The sequence below is a fragment of the Episyrphus balteatus genome, chromosome 2 (assembly GCF_945859705.1).
Source record: "Episyrphus balteatus chromosome 2, idEpiBalt1.1, whole genome shotgun sequence".
Taxonomy (NCBI): Eukaryota; Metazoa; Arthropoda; class Insecta; order Diptera; family Syrphidae; genus Episyrphus; species Episyrphus balteatus.
This window is the reverse complement of record NC_079135.1, coordinates 71,610,735-71,630,243: the sequence shown is the minus strand read 5'-3', so window position 1 is coordinate 71,630,243 and position 19,509 is coordinate 71,610,735. Positions and strand designations below refer to the sequence as shown.

At 29.0% G+C, this 19,509-nt stretch overlaps 1 protein-coding gene across 8 annotated transcripts in view; it reads right to left on the bottom strand.

Moving 5' to 3' along the window:
* LOC129909972 (syntaxin-binding protein 5) overlaps window positions 1-19,509 on the bottom strand; it is a 298,435-nt gene that overhangs the window by 51,577 nt on the left and 227,349 nt on the right. For all 8 annotated transcript variants that reach the window (XM_055987168.1, XM_055987165.1, XM_055987166.1 and 5 more), the window contains exons 3-4: window positions 14,105-14,293; window positions 13,739-13,873 (exon numbers count right to left, since the gene is read on the bottom strand). In XM_055987168.1, the coding sequence (XP_055843143.1) occupies window positions 13,739-13,873; window positions 14,105-14,293 (324 nt within the window). The remainder of the gene's footprint in view (window positions 1-13,738; window positions 13,874-14,104; window positions 14,294-19,509) is intronic.

Here is a 19,509-nt window from a genome sequence, read left to right as displayed (position 1 = left end):
TATTCCAACGAACAACATACCTTGATAAACAAATCAAGCATTTTCACGGAGAAAAATGACTACCGAAAAATAAGCGGATGTCACCTTAAATTAAGCGGATTCTTGCATGCTTTTTTGCTTAGATGACTTCTGTCTTAAATTAATCGGACAAATTATCTTAATTTCTTGAATGCGAAAATTTAATTTCCACCTTAATTTAAGCGTCTTATTTTTACGTGGAAACATTTTAATAAAAAAAAAAACTGCCCGCCACTGGGGATCGAACCTTACCATCATGCTATCTCATTGTTGGAAATAAGTATGATAAACTTGCAAATAAAGCTTAATAACGGATTTCCAGAATTTTGAAAAACTGGATTTTGAAATGTGAAATATTGTTAACCATTTCATTTATTAATTCAAGATTTATTGTTGTCAAAACAATAACTTAATTACATTTTTTTCTAAACTGAGTTAAGAATGCCAAAATTTTTTAAATGTTCAGTTCTTGATTGTGAATTTCATGATTTTTTCCGTTTTCATGAACAAATGGGGATACCTTTACTGTCATTGATTTCAAAACAACAACAAAAATTGAGTCAACAATTTATTCCATGAAAATTTTGTATACATGTTCTGTTCAGAATATTCATTATACAATTAATTTTAATGAGTAAGCATCAATGTATATTTAATATTGTATCCGGATCCGAAAAGACTTATTTACTAATTACATGGGATTTTGTTAATTTGCAATGCATTTTTGTAATTCTGAGAAAATCATTCCGCTGAATTGATCAAATATCAAATTATATTTTGGAGGAAATCCTTTATGCTTTGTGAATGCAAAATATAAGTTACAACTTCTTGTTAAATAATATTGACTGGAAATACTGAGAAAGAATATTCTTTTAATATTTTTTTATAAATAATAAATCAAAAGAAGCAGTTCACTGTAGCTAGGACAGACAAATCGAATCAAAATTGAGGTGTGAATAAACAAAATACCGTATTTCATTAAACAAATTATTCAGTAAAATGTGACAAAGTCAAATACATAGGTTTGTATGAAATTCAGTTTTTTAAGGCTGATTTTATATGAGAAATAAAGGTGTAATTTTTCCTTAAAAAGTAGATTTAATAAAACATGGAAAACATGCAATTTATCTGCCAAGTCTCAAAAGTGTGGAGTAAGCCTAATACTTTTAAAACTATTTGGACATTTTCATTATAAAATGGTCTAAATAATGCAAAATTTTTATGAACGATCGATTATTTCGTTTAATCTTTTTCCCCATTGTAAAGACATTTTTAAGTTCTTTTTTTAAATAAATATTTGGATTGCTTAGTTGTATGTATCTATAAAAGTTTCATTATTTTGTTTTCTTTTGTCCTTCTCACAAAAACTCAAGGATAAAAACCGCATACATTTGTGAGTGTGGTGATTTAGTATTAAAAACATTTAAAAATTAAGACCCTTTAAAGCAATTGTTGCTTTAGATATGGGGTACAGAATGCTCACTCAACTTTATATTTTAAAAAGGAATTTGTAATTTTTTTGTAAAAGTTTATAAAATCCTTTTCTATTAAAATAACACACATAAAAGCTTTTCTTTGTCATATTATATTTATTTTTACCATTTATTACTTTTCTTACGACAAACGGTCTAATCCATAAGCTCACAAAACGCACATCAAGGTAATTCGTAAATATGAAGAAGGAAAAAAAACAATAGATTTAAATAAAAAAAAAACCTTTTAAAAACGCAAACCAAATTATGTTTTAATGCTTTATGAATAAATAAAACATAAAAAAGAGCTCTGTTTCTACACAACATTTAAATAATATCAATGGAAATGAGAAACTCAAACATTTTTTTATTTTCAATTTATGATAAGCCTCACAAAAAACCTAGATACGTTAAAACAAAGTCAACAATTTATTGCCAGTGGTTTTGTAGTATTTAACTTTATTTGTAGTAGCTACAAAATATACTATAAATAAAAATGGAAAATGGAAAATTTTAAACCAAACTTTACGGTTTTCAATTAAATTTTTTATCTATACATAACCGAAAAGTGTTTTACGACTTTAATCCATCAAGGTAAGTATTAATCTGCTTCCGTTGAAAGCTCAAAATTGAATTTTCAAAAGAACAAAGTGAATTTATAATACCCAGGCTTCGTTGTGATGGGTGGAGCATTATTCTGGCTATATAGTGTAATATTGGTCGTAAATTTATATGTATATTTTCAGAACGGTGATAAAAAAAACCTTGGGTTTCATTGATACTTATCTTGGGGTTTGGCTTTCAATCTATGTTCTTTCAAAGGAACTCCAATCCCTATAGAGAGGAGAATACGAACTTGATTAAGGCGTCTTAGTGCACACAGAGCATCATCAGAATTGATGGTTCTGCGATGGACGTGACACACAATCGGCTTTCCCTTTCATTAACTTTGAAGCAACCAAAAAGGAGCTTATATGATGATACGGATAGCTTTTGATGTATATGTATCTTCACCGAATATAGACTGATATCCTTACAAATTCACCATAGTTATTAGAGATATTTGAAAAGAATGACGAGGGAAAATTGGTATCGTTACGTGGTATGTCAGATCGGAAAATACGTCGTAAACATTAACTTACAGAAATTATAAGTGCCTAACAAAAATATAACACAAATTGATTTGGTTTAGTTATAATACTTTTCTCGGTTTGTTATTTGCTTTAATAAAATAAGATGGATCGAAATGTTTTTCCAACTTGCTCATTAATCAAGTGAAATGATTCTTGGAAAACTAGACTTTATTTAGTTATTTTATTTTATGTATTTCTTTGATTCAAAGGAGATTATTCAAGGAATAGCTTTGAATCTGACTTCAAAGTTCTTTCTTCCGAAATCTTTACAAAGATATTTATTTTGATACCGAATATAATTAATTAGAGAAATATTTCTATTTCTATGACACTAATTAAAATTTGTCAAAATGAAAGGATTTTATTCTTTTATTTATCGTGCATGTGTCTGAATTTAGAAAACATTAAAAGGATATTTTTCACAAGACTATTTATCTTATTTATTAAATTAAAAGCGGGATATCCTTTTTGATATCAATTTAGGTACATTTCCAAACATGTATGTTGTTTTGAAAAAGAAAATTCCATTTAATTAAACACTTAGTTGCCAACCAACCTGTGAATTTCTGATTTTTGAGTTCAATACGCCAGAGATAAATTGACGTTTCTTGGAACGTTTCATTCTCAAGAGGTTTGTAAAGTGTTTTCCTGATGATTTCATTTGAGCTCTTTAATGGTTCGACATTGTTTCGTTAAAACTCCAAAAACTTATGTTTTGTTATATTTTGGAAAAGAGGACAAACAACGACTAAAAAAGCCTTGTACAAGATTCGTACATTAAACTCCTGGCAAAAAAAAACTGCCATTTTAATTGTCATTTTAATTACGCGAAGGCTCATTTTCCGTTGTTAACGTTTTCAACAATACTTTTTTTAAAAAGCAGTAACAGTTTCAGACGGAAAAAAACTGTATTGTAATTTTCCAAAATTTTCATCACCTTTATTTTATTAAGAACTTTTTATTGAGAACTTATTATTTTGTTTTGTTTTTTTTTTTTTTATCAAGAACCACTGAGGTTCTATAGTTTTCACTGATCGATAAGTAATCAATTCAGGCAGTTTTCTACATGAGTCGAAATTTTTTTTTCCATAAAAAAATACCTCGTTCGGTTTGGAAATAAATATATGTATATATACTTTAAATTGGTGTTGAAGTTGGTCAAATGACAAAAAAATGGAATTTTTGAACTTTGACTAAACTGGCTTTATTTGCCCTGAATTTATTTTTACCATTTTATTTAAGAAACTATTGTGTTCGTATTTGTTTCCAAATTAATGAGCACATGGATTTAAAGCTCTTGAAATGTTGTTTTACGTATTTTATTTACTATTCATAGGTATTTAAAAAAAAATTGGTGCATAAAATTTATTTGTTGTAAATTTTGTTTAATCATTATATAGATATCAAGACTTTTTTTTAATATTCGAAAAAATGGTTCTCTGAAAATGATATACATACCTACTACTAATAAATATCTAAAAAAAAAGTGACCAGAAGGTTCTAAAATTTCCAAAAATTTTAAAAAGTGTCGGAACAGAGCAAGAAATTTGGTTAAATTAGGTCAGGTTATAGTGGTTGTCGGGCGAAGTGCCTGACACACTTAGACCTTAGACAAAAAAGATTATGCAAAATGCTCATGATGGCCTAAGGACCCACAGCCATTCAGCCCTATGATGGTAGCCGATCGGAAGAGATTTCTATCCGATTTGTACGATTTTTTCAGTTTTCATATGATTTTAACCCTTCCGACTGTAAAATCGGACAGATTTACGAAAAAAATCTTAGGTGCGTTGAAAATTCAAAATACATGCGATGCTATGCAGTGAACTGTCAAAATATTTGCGACGGGTAGTGCTTTGTGCTTTTTTTTCTTTCCGATTCCTTCCGATAGAAAATCAAAAGTGAAATACTATCCGAAAAATATAAAAACCAAAAAAATTGGAATAATAAACAAATATATTGTTCAAAAACACACAAATGAGTGCACAAAACAGTAATGAGCAAGTAATTTCTATTTTTGTATGTTTTTGTGTTTCTAGTGTTTTGTTAAATGTTATTTTCACGATAAAAAAAATATTTTTGCAAACTGGTAGATGTCAAGTGAGTGCGTTGTTTGACGTCAATTTTTCTCCTCAAATTCGGGTACCGTGAATACAAAAATCTTCCGATCGGAACTTTTCTCCGATCGGATATTTTTCCGATCGGCTACCATCATAGGGCTGATTATGTGGATCTGTTGATAGATCTTGTTAGCTTTTACCAAATTGTCTGGTTTATGAATTTTTTTTTGTGGATATATCTTACCACAACATGCACTTAAAGTAGGTATGCGTTTTCAAGTACATTTTACTATCAGAAGGCAACATTTATACCGTTTTGAACTAAACTTTTTCGTATCGTGGAATTAAATTCAACAATAAAGCCCTACACACCATCAATGTTGCCTGTCAATTTTACTTGAACGAGTCTCGTTTCAGGTAATATTGATCGTACTCGGCATTTTTCAAGTGATTTTATTAATTTATACACGGAAAATGATGATCTTACGCAAAATAAAGTCGCATAAGGTATGTATATATGCATAAATAAAAAGTTAAAACTAAGTTAAAGCTATATGATTTATACATACGTGTGGTTTAATAAATAATAATAATTTTAGGTTATGGCACATTTGATGCTGAATCTAGTGGAGCTAAAACCAAGACAATTTGACTCCCCTAAAAATAATTTTGCGTGAAAAAATACTATACATACATAATTTTAAAATACGAATCGTCATATAGTTTTTATTACATTTAGCATGTAGTATGCATCCAGTCTTTTTCGTATAACAAAATTGTTCACCACATTTTTTGAACCAAGCATCCCCCCCCCCTGAAACGAAATCCTGGTTACGGGCCTGCCTCAACCCCACTTCCAGACATTTTCTGTGATCTAACCGATTTTTCGCTTATCTTACAGGTATAGCTAAGGTATGTAAATCCTAAAATCCTTTATTACTAATTTTCTGTTAATATTTTTTTTTATCTTTTGGCCTCTCACAACGGCTTTGGAACTGATCTATATACGGTATTTCCATTGGTAACGAGTGTGACACAGTTAATTCATTTTTTGTTCCTAATTTATGATTTGTGTACCTACTATTCACTACTAAGGTATTAAATAGCTATAAAGTGAAAAAATTAAAGTATTAAATAGCTATAAAACCTATAATATTTTTAGTTGCTGATTTATTTTTAAAATTAAATTTTGTCTTTGAACGTCACAATCTCACAAAATTAAGTATAACAGGTGTAACTTCAGAAAATCGATTCAGCATGCTTCGATGACTTTTAGAAGCCTTATTGTTTAAATGAAAAGTCATTGAATTCGTACTAAAATGAAAGAGGATTTTATTATGTTCTTTAGGCAACTTTGAAATAAGTTGAACCAAATTTCGCATCCACACCGGATGCAACGTTTTAAAAATAATGCTTGCTTTGGAGACTTTTTATATAGTGATGTTAATATTTTCCAATCTCTTACTAAATAGCTCCTCATATTTATGAAATTTCAGATTGGGTATATAAAATCATTTAATCATTTAATTTCCTTAACATTCACTTTGATTATTTTCCTATTAGTGGCCAACTTGTGTGGAATTATCCTATAGTGATATTTTATTATATTTTCTTCTGCTCTCAGAATAAAATATTTAAAATCATGCCCAAATTAGGCTTCTTCTTCCGATTTTATGCTAAAATGCTGTAACCAAAATTATGCTAACGCTAATAAAACAATCTAAAATAAAAAAAGGCTCATCCAACATAAGATTAAAACACAGGTGCTTATAAATTTATCTAACGAATAAGATATTAAGGAAATGATGATCGAATGAAGGAGTTTTTTCTATTAAAGAATACGATTAGTAGTTTAAATAAAAAAAACTTCACAGCAATTGACTCACCCCTAGAAATAACTTTGTTAACTTTTTTTTTTTTTTTTAATTCTTTTTGCTTCACCTTTTTTCATTTAAAATTCAATTTTTAATGAAAAAAAAACTCACATTAAGCTTTCCCTAAACTCGGTAAAAGAATTTGCATTCAACATCAGAACTTCATTAATTCGCTTTTAAGCACTTTAAGCTTTTAGCATTAAGTAGGGGAAATTCACAGGAAGACCGGACCCTTTTTTTTTTCAAAAGACTCCGGCTCCTCAGAATCACTAACAGATATTATACCTATTACAGAGACTTCAAAAAAAACTATCAGAATCCCTTCACCCATAGCTCAGTCGACTGAACTAATTTAAATTCATAGCCAAAATTTAAAAATAAAATATGCATGCACCTCAATATCAAGAAATGTGTGTGATAAGGGTAAAAACCCATCGCATATATTTAGAGAGAAAAAAAAAAGTGTTGAGTCAACTATTAAAAAGTAGATATCACAGATCTAAAAAAAAAACTCCCTCGAAGTTAGTCAATCTATCGTTCGAAACGATTAAAAAACTACTGTGCCACCCGTTCTACGAACACATCACCATTTTTGTATGCAGTAGAGTGAAATTGTTTTGCAAAGGTCGAGTGGAATTGATTTTTGTATTTCAGGGTTAATACTTTAGCAAATAATGTCGACCTATTTTTTTTTAAGGCCCCCATGCCTCATTGCCAAAGATAATTCTACCTACACTTGTATCCTATGCAATGTTGTAGTATAAGCATAGCTCATGCAAGTCATTGTGCTATGTGTGTGCCATTTAAAAAAAGGATATATACAAGAGGTAGATATAGATAGAATGTTTTTTAAAGCTCGCTTTTGAATGGCAGGCAGGCATTGGTGGGTTGACTGCCTGCCTGCCGTAGTATATTTATCTTTCCTTACTCATCCACTCATTTAATCTCTTGTTCAACTATGTTCTCTCTTTCGTTCTTTCTTTCGTTCTATATAGTATGCAAAAAATAAGGGGGATAATGGAGCATTGTTATGTTTTACAAAAAAAGATTTTAATTGCCAAGCTTTTAACTCGATTTATTGTTGCGTTAAATAAGTGCAAATCACGGTGGCGGCCGTGACTTTTGGCCAGACGTCATAAGGCCATATTTTTATTTCGAAACTTTCACTTATAAAAATTAAGGAATTTCTTGACAGCAAAAAAATGATATTTTTTGTTTATTTTTAAGATTATTGCTCTTTCCAGAAGTGGAATTAAATTGGCGAGAAGGAAGTGTATATGGACGACAAAGTTGTACCGAATTTGAAGTCGAATATTTTTGTTGCAAATTGTGAAAATAAAAAAATCGAAAAACTTAAGAGAGTTGAAGTTTATCTTCATTAATAAAAACTTTCCGTTCATGGATCTATTAAAGGACCTGGTCCTTCATCTTGGGGGCTCCTGCCAGCAGGGTAACTAGGTACTCCGCCAGGAGCGATCGGCGCTTGACATTCCTCCAGTATTTTGGACCTTCGAACTTTCCAAAGAGCCAAAACTGATACTGACCACTACCTGGTAGAAGCAAATAGGTACACGGATAAGGGTATCAAGGCCATCGTTACCACATACTGTGAAGGAGAAGGTTCGATGTCGGAAGATTATAATCACAAGAGATTGTCAGTGGCAACATTGCCTAGGAGTCATCGGGGTTGCCACCTCTTCGGTGTTGGGTTCCACGTTTGATGATGAGTCCCCGCAAGAACATGCAGCTAATCAGAATGCTTACAAAGCGACACTGCAGAGAAAAACCAAAGCGTTAATGAGATTTACAAAAAAAAAAAAATTAAAGCTTAGAACTCAAACCTACAGAGACGAACAAGAAAACAGCTTAGAAGAGTAGAAAGCGATGTTGAGAATTTGGAGAAATCATTTTATACAAGAAAAGTCGACTATCGACCAAATATTCGCATTACAGTAGATTTTGGAAAAAAACCAATATCCATAATTATTTATTCATCGATTTCAAGACCGCGTATGACAGTATCTGCAGGGATGGCTGTAAAGAGCTATATCTAGTTTTGACATCCTGCCTGTGCAGGATAACCTCGTCTTAGGTGCACGCAAGTGGAAGAAGTCCTCAATCAACTTGGCGTGCTGTCTTTTTGAGAGTAAATCTGCTGAAATGCCTGCCCATTTGAGATCAAAAATGTTGAAAAATATCGTCAGTTTCTGACAGTTTTGTAACTTTGTAAAAAAAAACAGTTTTACAGTCAAATTAAGAAGAACTCTTACAAAGTTAATCAACTCTCAATAAGTTTGACGAAAACTCTCAGCTGTTTTATTCTCAAATGGACAGGCATCCTAAGTGCCGTTTTTTAGCGTGTAAAAAGTAATAGCAACACGAACTGCGTACCTTGGGGTATCAGGTAACAACCTCTTTCAAATGAAATAAATTGCACGACTGGGGTCGCACGTACTTGCTCTTATGTTAAAAGTTACTCTAATGTTAAAGTTTTCAATTGAACAAAATAAGGGAAAAATTAAAATTTGATATTTTCACTGAATTTCGTTAGTGGTGCAAAAAAATAAAATCTATTTTTATAAATAAAATTAAATACCATTTTAAATGCTCTTTTACAAAAAACTAAGTATGCCATTTTATTTCTAGTATAAAAAGGAATTTTTAGAAAAAAAATTTCGAAAATCGTTAGAGCCGTTTTTTTTTAAATTAATTTTTTATATATTAAAATTTCCTAACATTTGTCAAAAAAAAAACTGATATGCAATTTTGAATAAATAATTAATTTACACATAAAAACGAAATTTCAAAATTTTTCACCAACCCGTTTCCAAAAAATTGATTTTTCAAAAAAAAAAATTTTGAAATATTTTTTAAAAATCCAAAAATGTGTTTCTTGAAAAATTAAAAATTTTTTTAAACAATAATTGTTTAAACGTTTCTGTATTAAAAATTTGGTCGAAATCTTTTTTGTCGTTTATGAGAAATTCATAAATCCAAAAAACCGTTCTATGGCAGGTACCGTTAATAACGGTACAAAAAATATTTTTTGTATTATCAAAGGCGGCTTTTATCAATAACAGTAAGCATAAAAATTTTAATCAAAATCGTTAGAGCCGTTTTTGAAATAAATCAACTTTTCTGTTTCCGTTATATGACAGGTACCGTTAGTTTTGGTCCTAAAAAAAAAATTCAATTTCTCCTCTAGGGAATCACCCAAAACTGTTAACTACCAAGAAAATCGCTTCAGTAGTTTAGGCTGTACAGACAGACAGACAGACAGACAGAATTGCCGGACCCACTTTTTTGGCATTCTCCATCATCGTAATGTCATGTAAAATTGTTATCTCGAGTACGATTTTTTTTACGAATCCTAAACTTGCCCTATAGTACCTATATCGCAAGTAAAAAGTGGAGGTAAAGTATCAAAAAAAAATTGAAATGAATCTGGAAACAAAGAGAACAAACTTAACTTACAATTCCAATAAAATGGAATAATAAATGCTAAGTGAGAATGCCAAAAAAAAAAACACAACAAAAAAAGCTGTTCGACGAAGGATTCAAGTTAAACATATGTAGGTAACAAGATTTTATATAGAGTGACCTATGTATTGACTAGATGAAATGACTTTTAACACTCCAAACGGATTAAGGAAAAATTGTTTTTCTATTTGTTATTGATGTCTATAATGGTATACTTACCCCTGTTAAAACAAAAATAACAGCTGTATTAATACTATATTTAGATACATTACACTGAAGTTAAAATATATTCTAATAATTTTAAGCTTGAACTGCGAAAGCATCCGTTTTTCTTAGTTAAAAAAAAACAATATGATATAAAATTCTGGCAGTTGTTTAAAATTTCAAAAAAAGTCTACCAACACGTTTTCGTGTTTTTGAAAGTTGATTTTCAAAAAAAAATATTTTTTTTAAATTTACATTTAAGGTTACTGGAAGAATGCTTACAACATTCCATTGAAATCCATTCACTCCTCTAAGAAAAAATATCGTTTTTTAAGAAATAATAGAAACATAAAAATGGAGAAAACCCTTGTTTTGTGAAAAATATTTTGTTCAGTGTTGGTCCAGCAATGCTTTTAAAAACATTTGATTTCCATTAAATTTGTGTATACATATGTGTACACAAGAGTATATTGTGTATGTGTATATTTTATTGAACAAAAAAGGGACTTACTATATGTGTGTGTAGTGTATAGGGCTGGGCGCTGGGAATTGCTAACAAACACGTTCTTTTGTGCGAGGACATAAAGTGTTTGCAGTGAGTGGCAATCCATACATGCATAAGTAGTAATCTATAGCCCAATGTAGTCAGTCGAGAGTAAGCTATTGACGAAGGCTTTGACAGCAGATGCTTTCGAAAATCAATTTCTGTTCAGTCGAATATATTTAAATATAAATGTGAGCAGAAAAAAAAAACAAACAGAAAACAATAAAATGGTTGTTGGCATAGGTAGCAAAACCGAAGTACCATTTAATGGGTTTGTAGGTCCCAAGTGACCCTTGAAATGAACTGAGGACCAGCAGTAAAGGCCAAAACTAGGTTTTCATAGATGTTCTTTTTTTTTTCGGAACACAAATATGGTATGAATTTTAATTGTGATCGAATACGTTTCCATTTTTATTGATTTTTGATTAACTTTGTGGTTAGTGAAATACAATACTGAATTGGATGAGTGAACATATTTTCCTTGTGGAGTTGGTTAGTTTTCATACAATCATTTTTTTATTCGGAAATTTAAAAACATTTACGTGAAACAGTATCACAACAAAATCAGGAATGTGAAAAAAAAGGGAGCTCGAAGAAAATAGCAAACAGCTAGATTTTTCGACAGAAAACCCACGTTTAATCGTTTAAAAAAATCAAATAGCTAAAAAATCTAAGAAAAAAAAAAACACGTATACGCCACAGTGGCCATATTTCGTGGGCACAACGCCAAAACCACGAATCTGCAAATTGTTGTTTTGAGAAAAACGGCTTTAAAGTTTTGGAAACTAATGCAATCTTATGGGAACTCGTACAACGAAAATTGATAATTTAGGCTGCTGGGCAACAGATAGAGTACTGGGGTCGATGCAGTGAATAGAGGGACCGATAACAAGTTAAATGACGCATTAAAGTGAAAATGTCCAAAAATGCAGATTCGCGGTTTTGGCTTTGTGCCGACGATTTGTTCACTCGAAAATCCTGAACATTTTCAAAGAAAACAAAATTCATGGTTTTTTTTCCAAAGATCTGAGGTTGAAAATAATAGAACCTAATATCTCCTCTTATTTATTAATGATTTTAATTGAGTTAAAGTCGCAGAGTAGGAATTTACTATCTAATACTGCCAAGTACTTTCTGAACATTTCAAGCTCTATACTTTGTTTGAAAAGGCCTTAAATACCTATGTATAAACGTTCTGAAAATACGTAAATCAAAGATAAATGAAATAAATTAAACCTAAACATAAAATTTCTTTTATAAAATTGCACGAAACAAATTGATGTATGAGTTCATATTCATACGTTTATTTTTTGTTTTTATTATTCTATTTAAATATACTTTTTACAGAAGATTTTTATTAAAACCATTTTAAAGGAGATGGCACATTTTTCTATGGAGCTTGGGTCCAGTGTGTTCACTAATGAAATTGGTATCAAATGAAAGGTGACGCCAAGCATATTACGTGGGTAAAATATTTTCAAAATCTATGGTGGGGTTTTGGAGATATTTGAGTTTGAAGTTCCGGATTTCAAAATCAAGGTTCCAGCTATTTTTTTTAAACAATTAATCGTAGAATGAGTAATATTGGATGTACAAAAATAATATTGGTGTTAAATGAAAGGTATTTCTCTTGTCTATAAATCTGTATCAAAAATAGTTGTCTATGTTAAAATAAAATAAAATGCACGACTGGGGTCGCACGTACTTGCTCTTATACTTAAAGTTATTCTAATGTTAAAGCTTTTTATTCAAGAAAATTAGGAAAATTTAAAATTTGAAAGAAAAAAATCTGTTTTTATAATTAATTAAATACCGTTTTAAATGATCTTTCACAAAAAACCAAGTATGCCAGTTTACTTCTTGTATAAAAAGGAATTTTTAGAAAAAAATTTTCGTAAATCGTTAGAGCCGTTTTTAAAAAAAATAATTTTTTATATATAAAAATTTTCTAATATTTTTCAAAAAAAAAATTGGTATGCCAGTTTGAAAAAATAATTTATTTACACATAAAAACGAAATTTCAAAATTTTTCATAAAGCCGTTTTCAAAAAAATGATTTTTCAAAAAAAAATTTTGAAATATTTTTTAAAAATCCAAAAATGAGTTTTTTTGAAAATTTTCTAAAATTTTAATATTACCTTTACCTGAACGCTTTTGTATAAAAATTTTCGTTGAAATCGGGGTGGTCTTGAAAGAGATATTCATAAATCAAAAAAACCGTTCTATGACCGGTACCGTAAATAACGGCACAAAAAATATTTTTTTTATTTCCAAAGGAGGCTCTTATCTATAAAACTAAACAGAAAAATTTTAATCAAAATCGTTAGAGCCGTTTTTGAAATAAATCAACTTTTCTGTTTCCGTTATATGACAGGTACCGTTAATTTTGGTCCTAAAAAAAAAAATTTCAATTTCTCCTCTAGGGAATCACCCAAAACTGTTAACTACCAAGTTTGAAGAAAATCGCTTCAGTAGTTTAGGCTGTAGCTCGAGGTTCTTACAGACAGACAGACGGACAGACAGACAGACAGACAGACAGACAGACAGACAGAATTGCCGGACCCACTTTTTTGGCATTCTCCATCATCGTAATGTCATGTAAAATTGTTATCTCGAGTTCGATTTTTTTTACGAATCCTAAACTTGCCCTATAGTACCTATATCGCAAGTAAAAATTATGCATATTAGGTATTTACTTCTCAAAAGGTATTTTTAAAAATGTTTAAAAAATTTGGAAATTAACTCCTAAGATAAATAATAATTAGGCTCTTTCATATCAAAAATATTTTTTTTTTTTTTTTAAATGTCTGTGGTATAGCATTTGGTGTGAAATTCAAATTAACCTTCTATTTTTTGTACAGTTTCAATGAATTCCCAGAATTTTAAGAGGTTTTTTGGTTCTTGGACATTATAAGGAGTAAATTGTTTGTTCAAAACTAAATATTTAACTTACACTTCAATCGCTTTATTCCAGTTAATAATATATCCACTTAGTGCGAACGTCTCAATATGTACAACATGAATGTTGCCCTTCTCTGTGCCAACATACAGCCATTTGCTTCCGACTGGCAAATGAATACATGTTATCCTGAAAAGAAAACATCAAAAAATTCAATCAAGATAATTAAATTTTGTGCAAAAATGTATAAAATTAATAAATTTAATCTCAAAGTTGACACATGCAATTTTCTAGGTAATCAACAAGAATTTTACTATTTATTTACAGTCTCTGGTATATTTGCATCCAAATGGACGTAAACGCACACATACATATATACTGTATTAAGCTTTATTCCAATTTTATGATGAATACACATACCTTTCTCTTTGAAATTTTAAACTTTGTACTACTTGTGGACTCTTTTGGCGTATATTCCATAAATGTAGTGTATCGTCTGCTGTGGCAGTTATTATAGCACCCTCGTTAACAAGAAACTCTATGCCGATGACAGCACAAGCCGAATCACCTTCATGTCGTACATGTGTATCCACTCCAGGACGCCCAAGTCTGTTACAAATTAATGAAAATATCTAGAATTAAGGAAAATTACAGAGTTTTCTCTCTCGATGGGTGGGTTTTTCAGTTAGCTTCTTTTTTGACTTCATCGTATACCTAGCGTTAGCGTATAACACTTCCTTTATTATGCGAGCATTTGGTATAAAGCAAGCAACATGTTTCAAGGAGGACTTATGGACATTATTGTGTTTGTGTAGTAGGTATTTTGTGTTTTGGTGAAAATTATAATTCAAATCAGTGGCACATTTTCATTATGTTCCATGATGGAGGTATGTTTTGTTGTTTTTGTTATGAAATTGATAACGATAATGTTTCAAGCTATAATTCCATTAATGAAAACGAGGATAAATGAATTACAGACGACGCGAAAATATTCTTGATTCTTTTGGAGGAAAAGGACCCAATACTGGAAATGTTAACTCTCAAACCTTTTCATTTCATGTGATTTGAAAAGGCAGGAACGAAAGGAAAAATAATTTGGTTCGAAGAAAAATTGAATTGGAGATATCAACCAAATTTACCAAAGATAGAACAAAGAATGAGAAAATTTGCTGATTACCATCTTTGAACCATGTTGGTCACACCAAAATTGTGACGAATAAAACGATTCGTGCCTAATTTTCCAAGACCATTCTGCTGATCTGCCTTAGATACGGCATTCTTAGACTATAAGGAGATCTCGATGTTTTAAAATGATATTTCAAAATTATAACAAGCATTATTGTGGGGATAAATTTCCTTAGAAGTGATATTTTTTTAGGTTTTGTTCACCGTTAAACTGTTTGCTTTCTGAACTCGAGATCAAATATGACTTTACGATGATAGAGAATGCTTTAAAAACAAGTCAGCCTGTGTGTCTGTCTCTTTCTCGAGCTGCAGCAAATTCGGTAATTAAGGCCTTTGGGTGATTTCAAAGAGGGAAAAATAAAAAAAATCATTTATCTCAAAAACGTCTTTAACTATTTTGATTAAAAATTATTTTTTGAATGGAACCTGAAACAACGAAATTGATGACTCATCAGAATTTTCCCCACTTCAATGAAAACAAGATTTTTAAAAAACCTTGTTGCACATTTAATGTTTAAATTCAATTAAATTTTAGGATTTTTTTTTGAAAAAGTTTACTTTTTTTTTTGGAAAATCAATATTTTCTAAACGCACAAATGAATTTGTTTGAAGCTTTGTTGTTTTTTTTGTGCAATTTATGTTTTCTTTTAAATGGCATCTTCTTCTTCTCCATTATCGACGATAGTCATGATCTCGGATGGGGTCACAACTCTCCCACTCTACTGCTTCACACTACGGCTCCGCATGTGGGGTTCGCCGATGGCATACCAATTTTTTTTGAACATTTTTTGAATATTGTTGAGAAAGAAACTTTGTATTTAAAAAATAAAACAGCTCCAACAATTTTTATTTTTTTTCCATAAGATTCTATGTTATACAAAAATTTAATTGCATATTTGGTGTTGAGTTCTAATATTTTTTTGAAAGGGTATTAGTTTTTGCAAATAAAAACAAAAATTTAATTTATTTTTAATTTTTAGTTTAATTTCTCATACAATTAAATTTAAAAAATTCTTTAATGTATTTTTATGTAAAAAGCTTTAATATTTTCAGAAACTTTTACCAATTATTTTTTTTTTTTAATCTTACGCGGACCACCTTTTTACTTTCAATATAGGGCAAGTTTAGGATTCGTAAAAAAAAATCGAACTGTTTTGGGTGATTCCCTAGAGCACAAATTGAAATTTTTTTTAGGACCAAAACTAACGGTACCAGCCATAAAACGGAAAAGAAAAGTTATTTTTTTTTTTAAACGGCTCTGACGATTTTGATTAAAATTTTTGTGTGTAGTAGGTATTACAAAAATAAGAGCCAACTTTTTAAATAAAAAATTATTTTTCGTACCGTTATTAACGGTGTTTGCAGGAAAACGATTTTTTTGGTTTCTGAATTTCTCGTACAAGATTAACCCGATTTCAACGAAAATTTGTAAAGAAAAGCGTTTTGGTAATAGTATAAGAGATGGTTGCAAGTTTTCGGACTGACTCGGGAAATGGAATTTTTTTTCATGAAATTGTTGGATAGGGGTGGGATAAGCAAATGCCAAATTGGCAGAAAGCAGACTGGATGGAATAAGCGTGGGTGGGGGCTCAAACTTGCATTTTTTTTTGGAAAAAAAACTTTCTCGGAAATGGGTGCAAAGTGGTGTAGGTGGTTGAAGAAGGTGTTAAAGTGACAATTCCAAAATGGCAGAAAGCTAAGTGGATGGAAAAGGGGTGGCAGAAGGGCGCAAAGTGGTAAATTTTTTTTTGAAATTTACTGACTCGGAAATGGCTGCCATTTTGCAAGTGTGTTCCTGATGGTATGTAGTTTCTAAATTCAAAATGGCAGAAAGCAGACTGGATGGGTTCTATTTTTTTTCAATTTTTTACTTCGGAGAGTGCCAAAAAAAAACTTTTATTTTAAAAAAATATTTAAAAGCAACGGCAACACCTTAAATCTTATATTATAACTTTTTTTAAAGCCAAAACCCTATTATATAATAATCTTTTTAAATAATGTTGTTTTTGTGAAAAGTTTTTGAAACAAAAATTTTTAAACTCAAAATTTTAACTTTTTTTTAATTTTTTTTTTGTAACTTTATTTTTTTTTTAATTTTACACGAACAAGCTTTGCTTTTTGTATTTTTATTTAATTGCCTAGCTAATTCTCAATGAAGTGTTGAAAACCAGATGCTAAAATGTCGTATAGTTTTTGAAATAATTAATTTTTAAACTCAAAATTTTTAACTTTTTAAACATTTTTTTTCTCATTTTAATTTTATTTTTAATTTAACGATATCAAGCACTGCTTTTGGTAATTAAAATCAATTTCGTAATCAATTCTAAATCAATTACTGAAAAGCAGATGCTAAAATGTCGTAAAGTTTTTGAAATTATCAATTTTTTAATTCAATTTTTTTTATTTTTTTTGTAATTTTTTTTCTATTTTAATTTTATTTTTAATTTTACGATACCAAGTATCGCTTTTGGTAATTAAAATCAATTTTAAATCAATTACTGAAAACCAGATGCTAAAAAGTCGTAAAGTTTTTGAAATAATCAATTTTTTAATTCAAATTTTTTTTATTTTTTTTGTAATTTTTTTTCTATTTTAATTTTATTTTTAATTTTACGATACCAAGTATCGCTTTTGGTAATTAAAATCAATTTTGTAATCAATTCTAAATCAATTACTAAAAACCAGATGCTAAAAAGTCGTAAAGTTTTTGAAATAATCAATTTTTTAATTCAAATTTTTTTTATTTTTTTTGTAATTTTTTTTCTATTTTAATTTTATTTTTAATTTTACGATACCAAGTATCGCTTTTGGTAATTAAAATCAATTTTGTAATCAATTTTAAATCAATTACTAAAAACCAGATGCTAAAAAGTCGTAAAGTTTTTGAAATAATCAATTTTTTAACTTTTGTTATTTAAAATTTTTTTTTTCTATTTTAATTTTACGATATCAAGCACTGCTTTTGGTAATTAATATCAACTTCCTTATCAATTTTAAACCAATTACTGAAAACTAGATGCTAAAATAACATACAGTTTTTGGAAAAAAATAATTTTTAAACTCAAAATTTTAATTAAAATTTTTTTTTTACTTCATTTTTTTTTTCTAATTTTGCGATATCAAGTATCGCTCTTGGTAATTAAACTCAATTTTGTAAAAAAAAATACCTACATTAGTATACTATAGTTAATAGTACATGTTCTCGTAAAATGAAAAAAACTTTAATTCGAAATATTTTTTTTTATCATTGTTTACAATCTTGGCCTATTTATTAAAATTTACAATTTAATCACTCAAAAACTGTAAGATTTCATGTAACATTGATAAATCTTACGATTTTTGAGTAATTAAAGTAAGATTTATCAATGTTTAGTATTTGCATTTTATGAGAACATGTGCATTCTATAGTATACTGTTATAAGCCATTACTTTTAAGCACTACTGTGCGTTGAACTATTTTCCCGTTTATATACATACATATCTACTCATTTGCATACCCAATTGTTATCAGTTATAAATTCAATGCAATTTTACCGTATATCTTTTTTGATCTTTTTATGATTTGTCTATTTGAAATCACTCTCAATAAGTTACTCTTGGAATAAAGAACTTAGTTATAACGTTATCAAAACGTGTCAAGTCTTTTTCTTCTTTTTGAAAACTAACATATACTAATGTACATTTTTTTTACACTATCAGAAAGTAGACATTTTAACGAACGAAATGCCCACCGACTTTTTGAAAAAAGCTGGTATTTTAACACGTAAATTTTCGTTTGAAAATTAGGGTGCTTTTTTTGATATTAAGTCAAAATAGGATGAAAAAATAATATTTGAAATCAAATAAGTTACAGTGTATTTGTGACATAATAAGGTAAGAAATTTTTTTTTTTTTTGAAAAAGATAAAAATAAAAACCAAAAACTCGGTTATTTGAATTTTTTACATAAATTTTGAGGTTATGTGAAAAAATGGTCGATATAAAAGCTATAGATCTTTTTGGCAAAGCTATCTGCAGTAGACATTTTAGCATCTGGTTTTCAGTAATTGATTTAAAATTGATTACAAAATTGATTTTAATTACCAAAAGCGATACTTGGTATCGTAAAATTAAAAATAAAATTAAAATAGAAAAAAAATTACAAAAAAAATAAAAAAAATTTGAATTAAAAAATTGATTATTTCAAAAACTTTACGACTTTTTAGCATCTGGTTTTCAGTAATTGATTTAAAATTGATTACAAAATTGATTTTAATTACCAAAAGCGATACTTGGTATCGTAAAATTAAAAATAAAATTAAAATAGAAAAAAAATTACAAAAAAAATAAAAAAAAATTGAATTAAAAAATTGATAATTTCAAAAACTTTACGACATTTTAGCATCTGCTTTTCAGTAATTGATTTAGAATTGATTACGAAATTGATTTTAATTACCAAAAGCAGTGCTTGATATCGTTAAATTAAAAATAAAATTAAAATGAGAAAAAAAATGTTTAAAAAGTTAAAAATTTTGAGTTTAAAAATTAATTATTTCAAAAACTATACGACATTTTAGCATCTGGTTTTCAACACTTCATTGAGAATTAGCTAGGCAATTAAATAAAAATACAAAAAGCAAAGCTTGTTCGTGTAAAATTAAA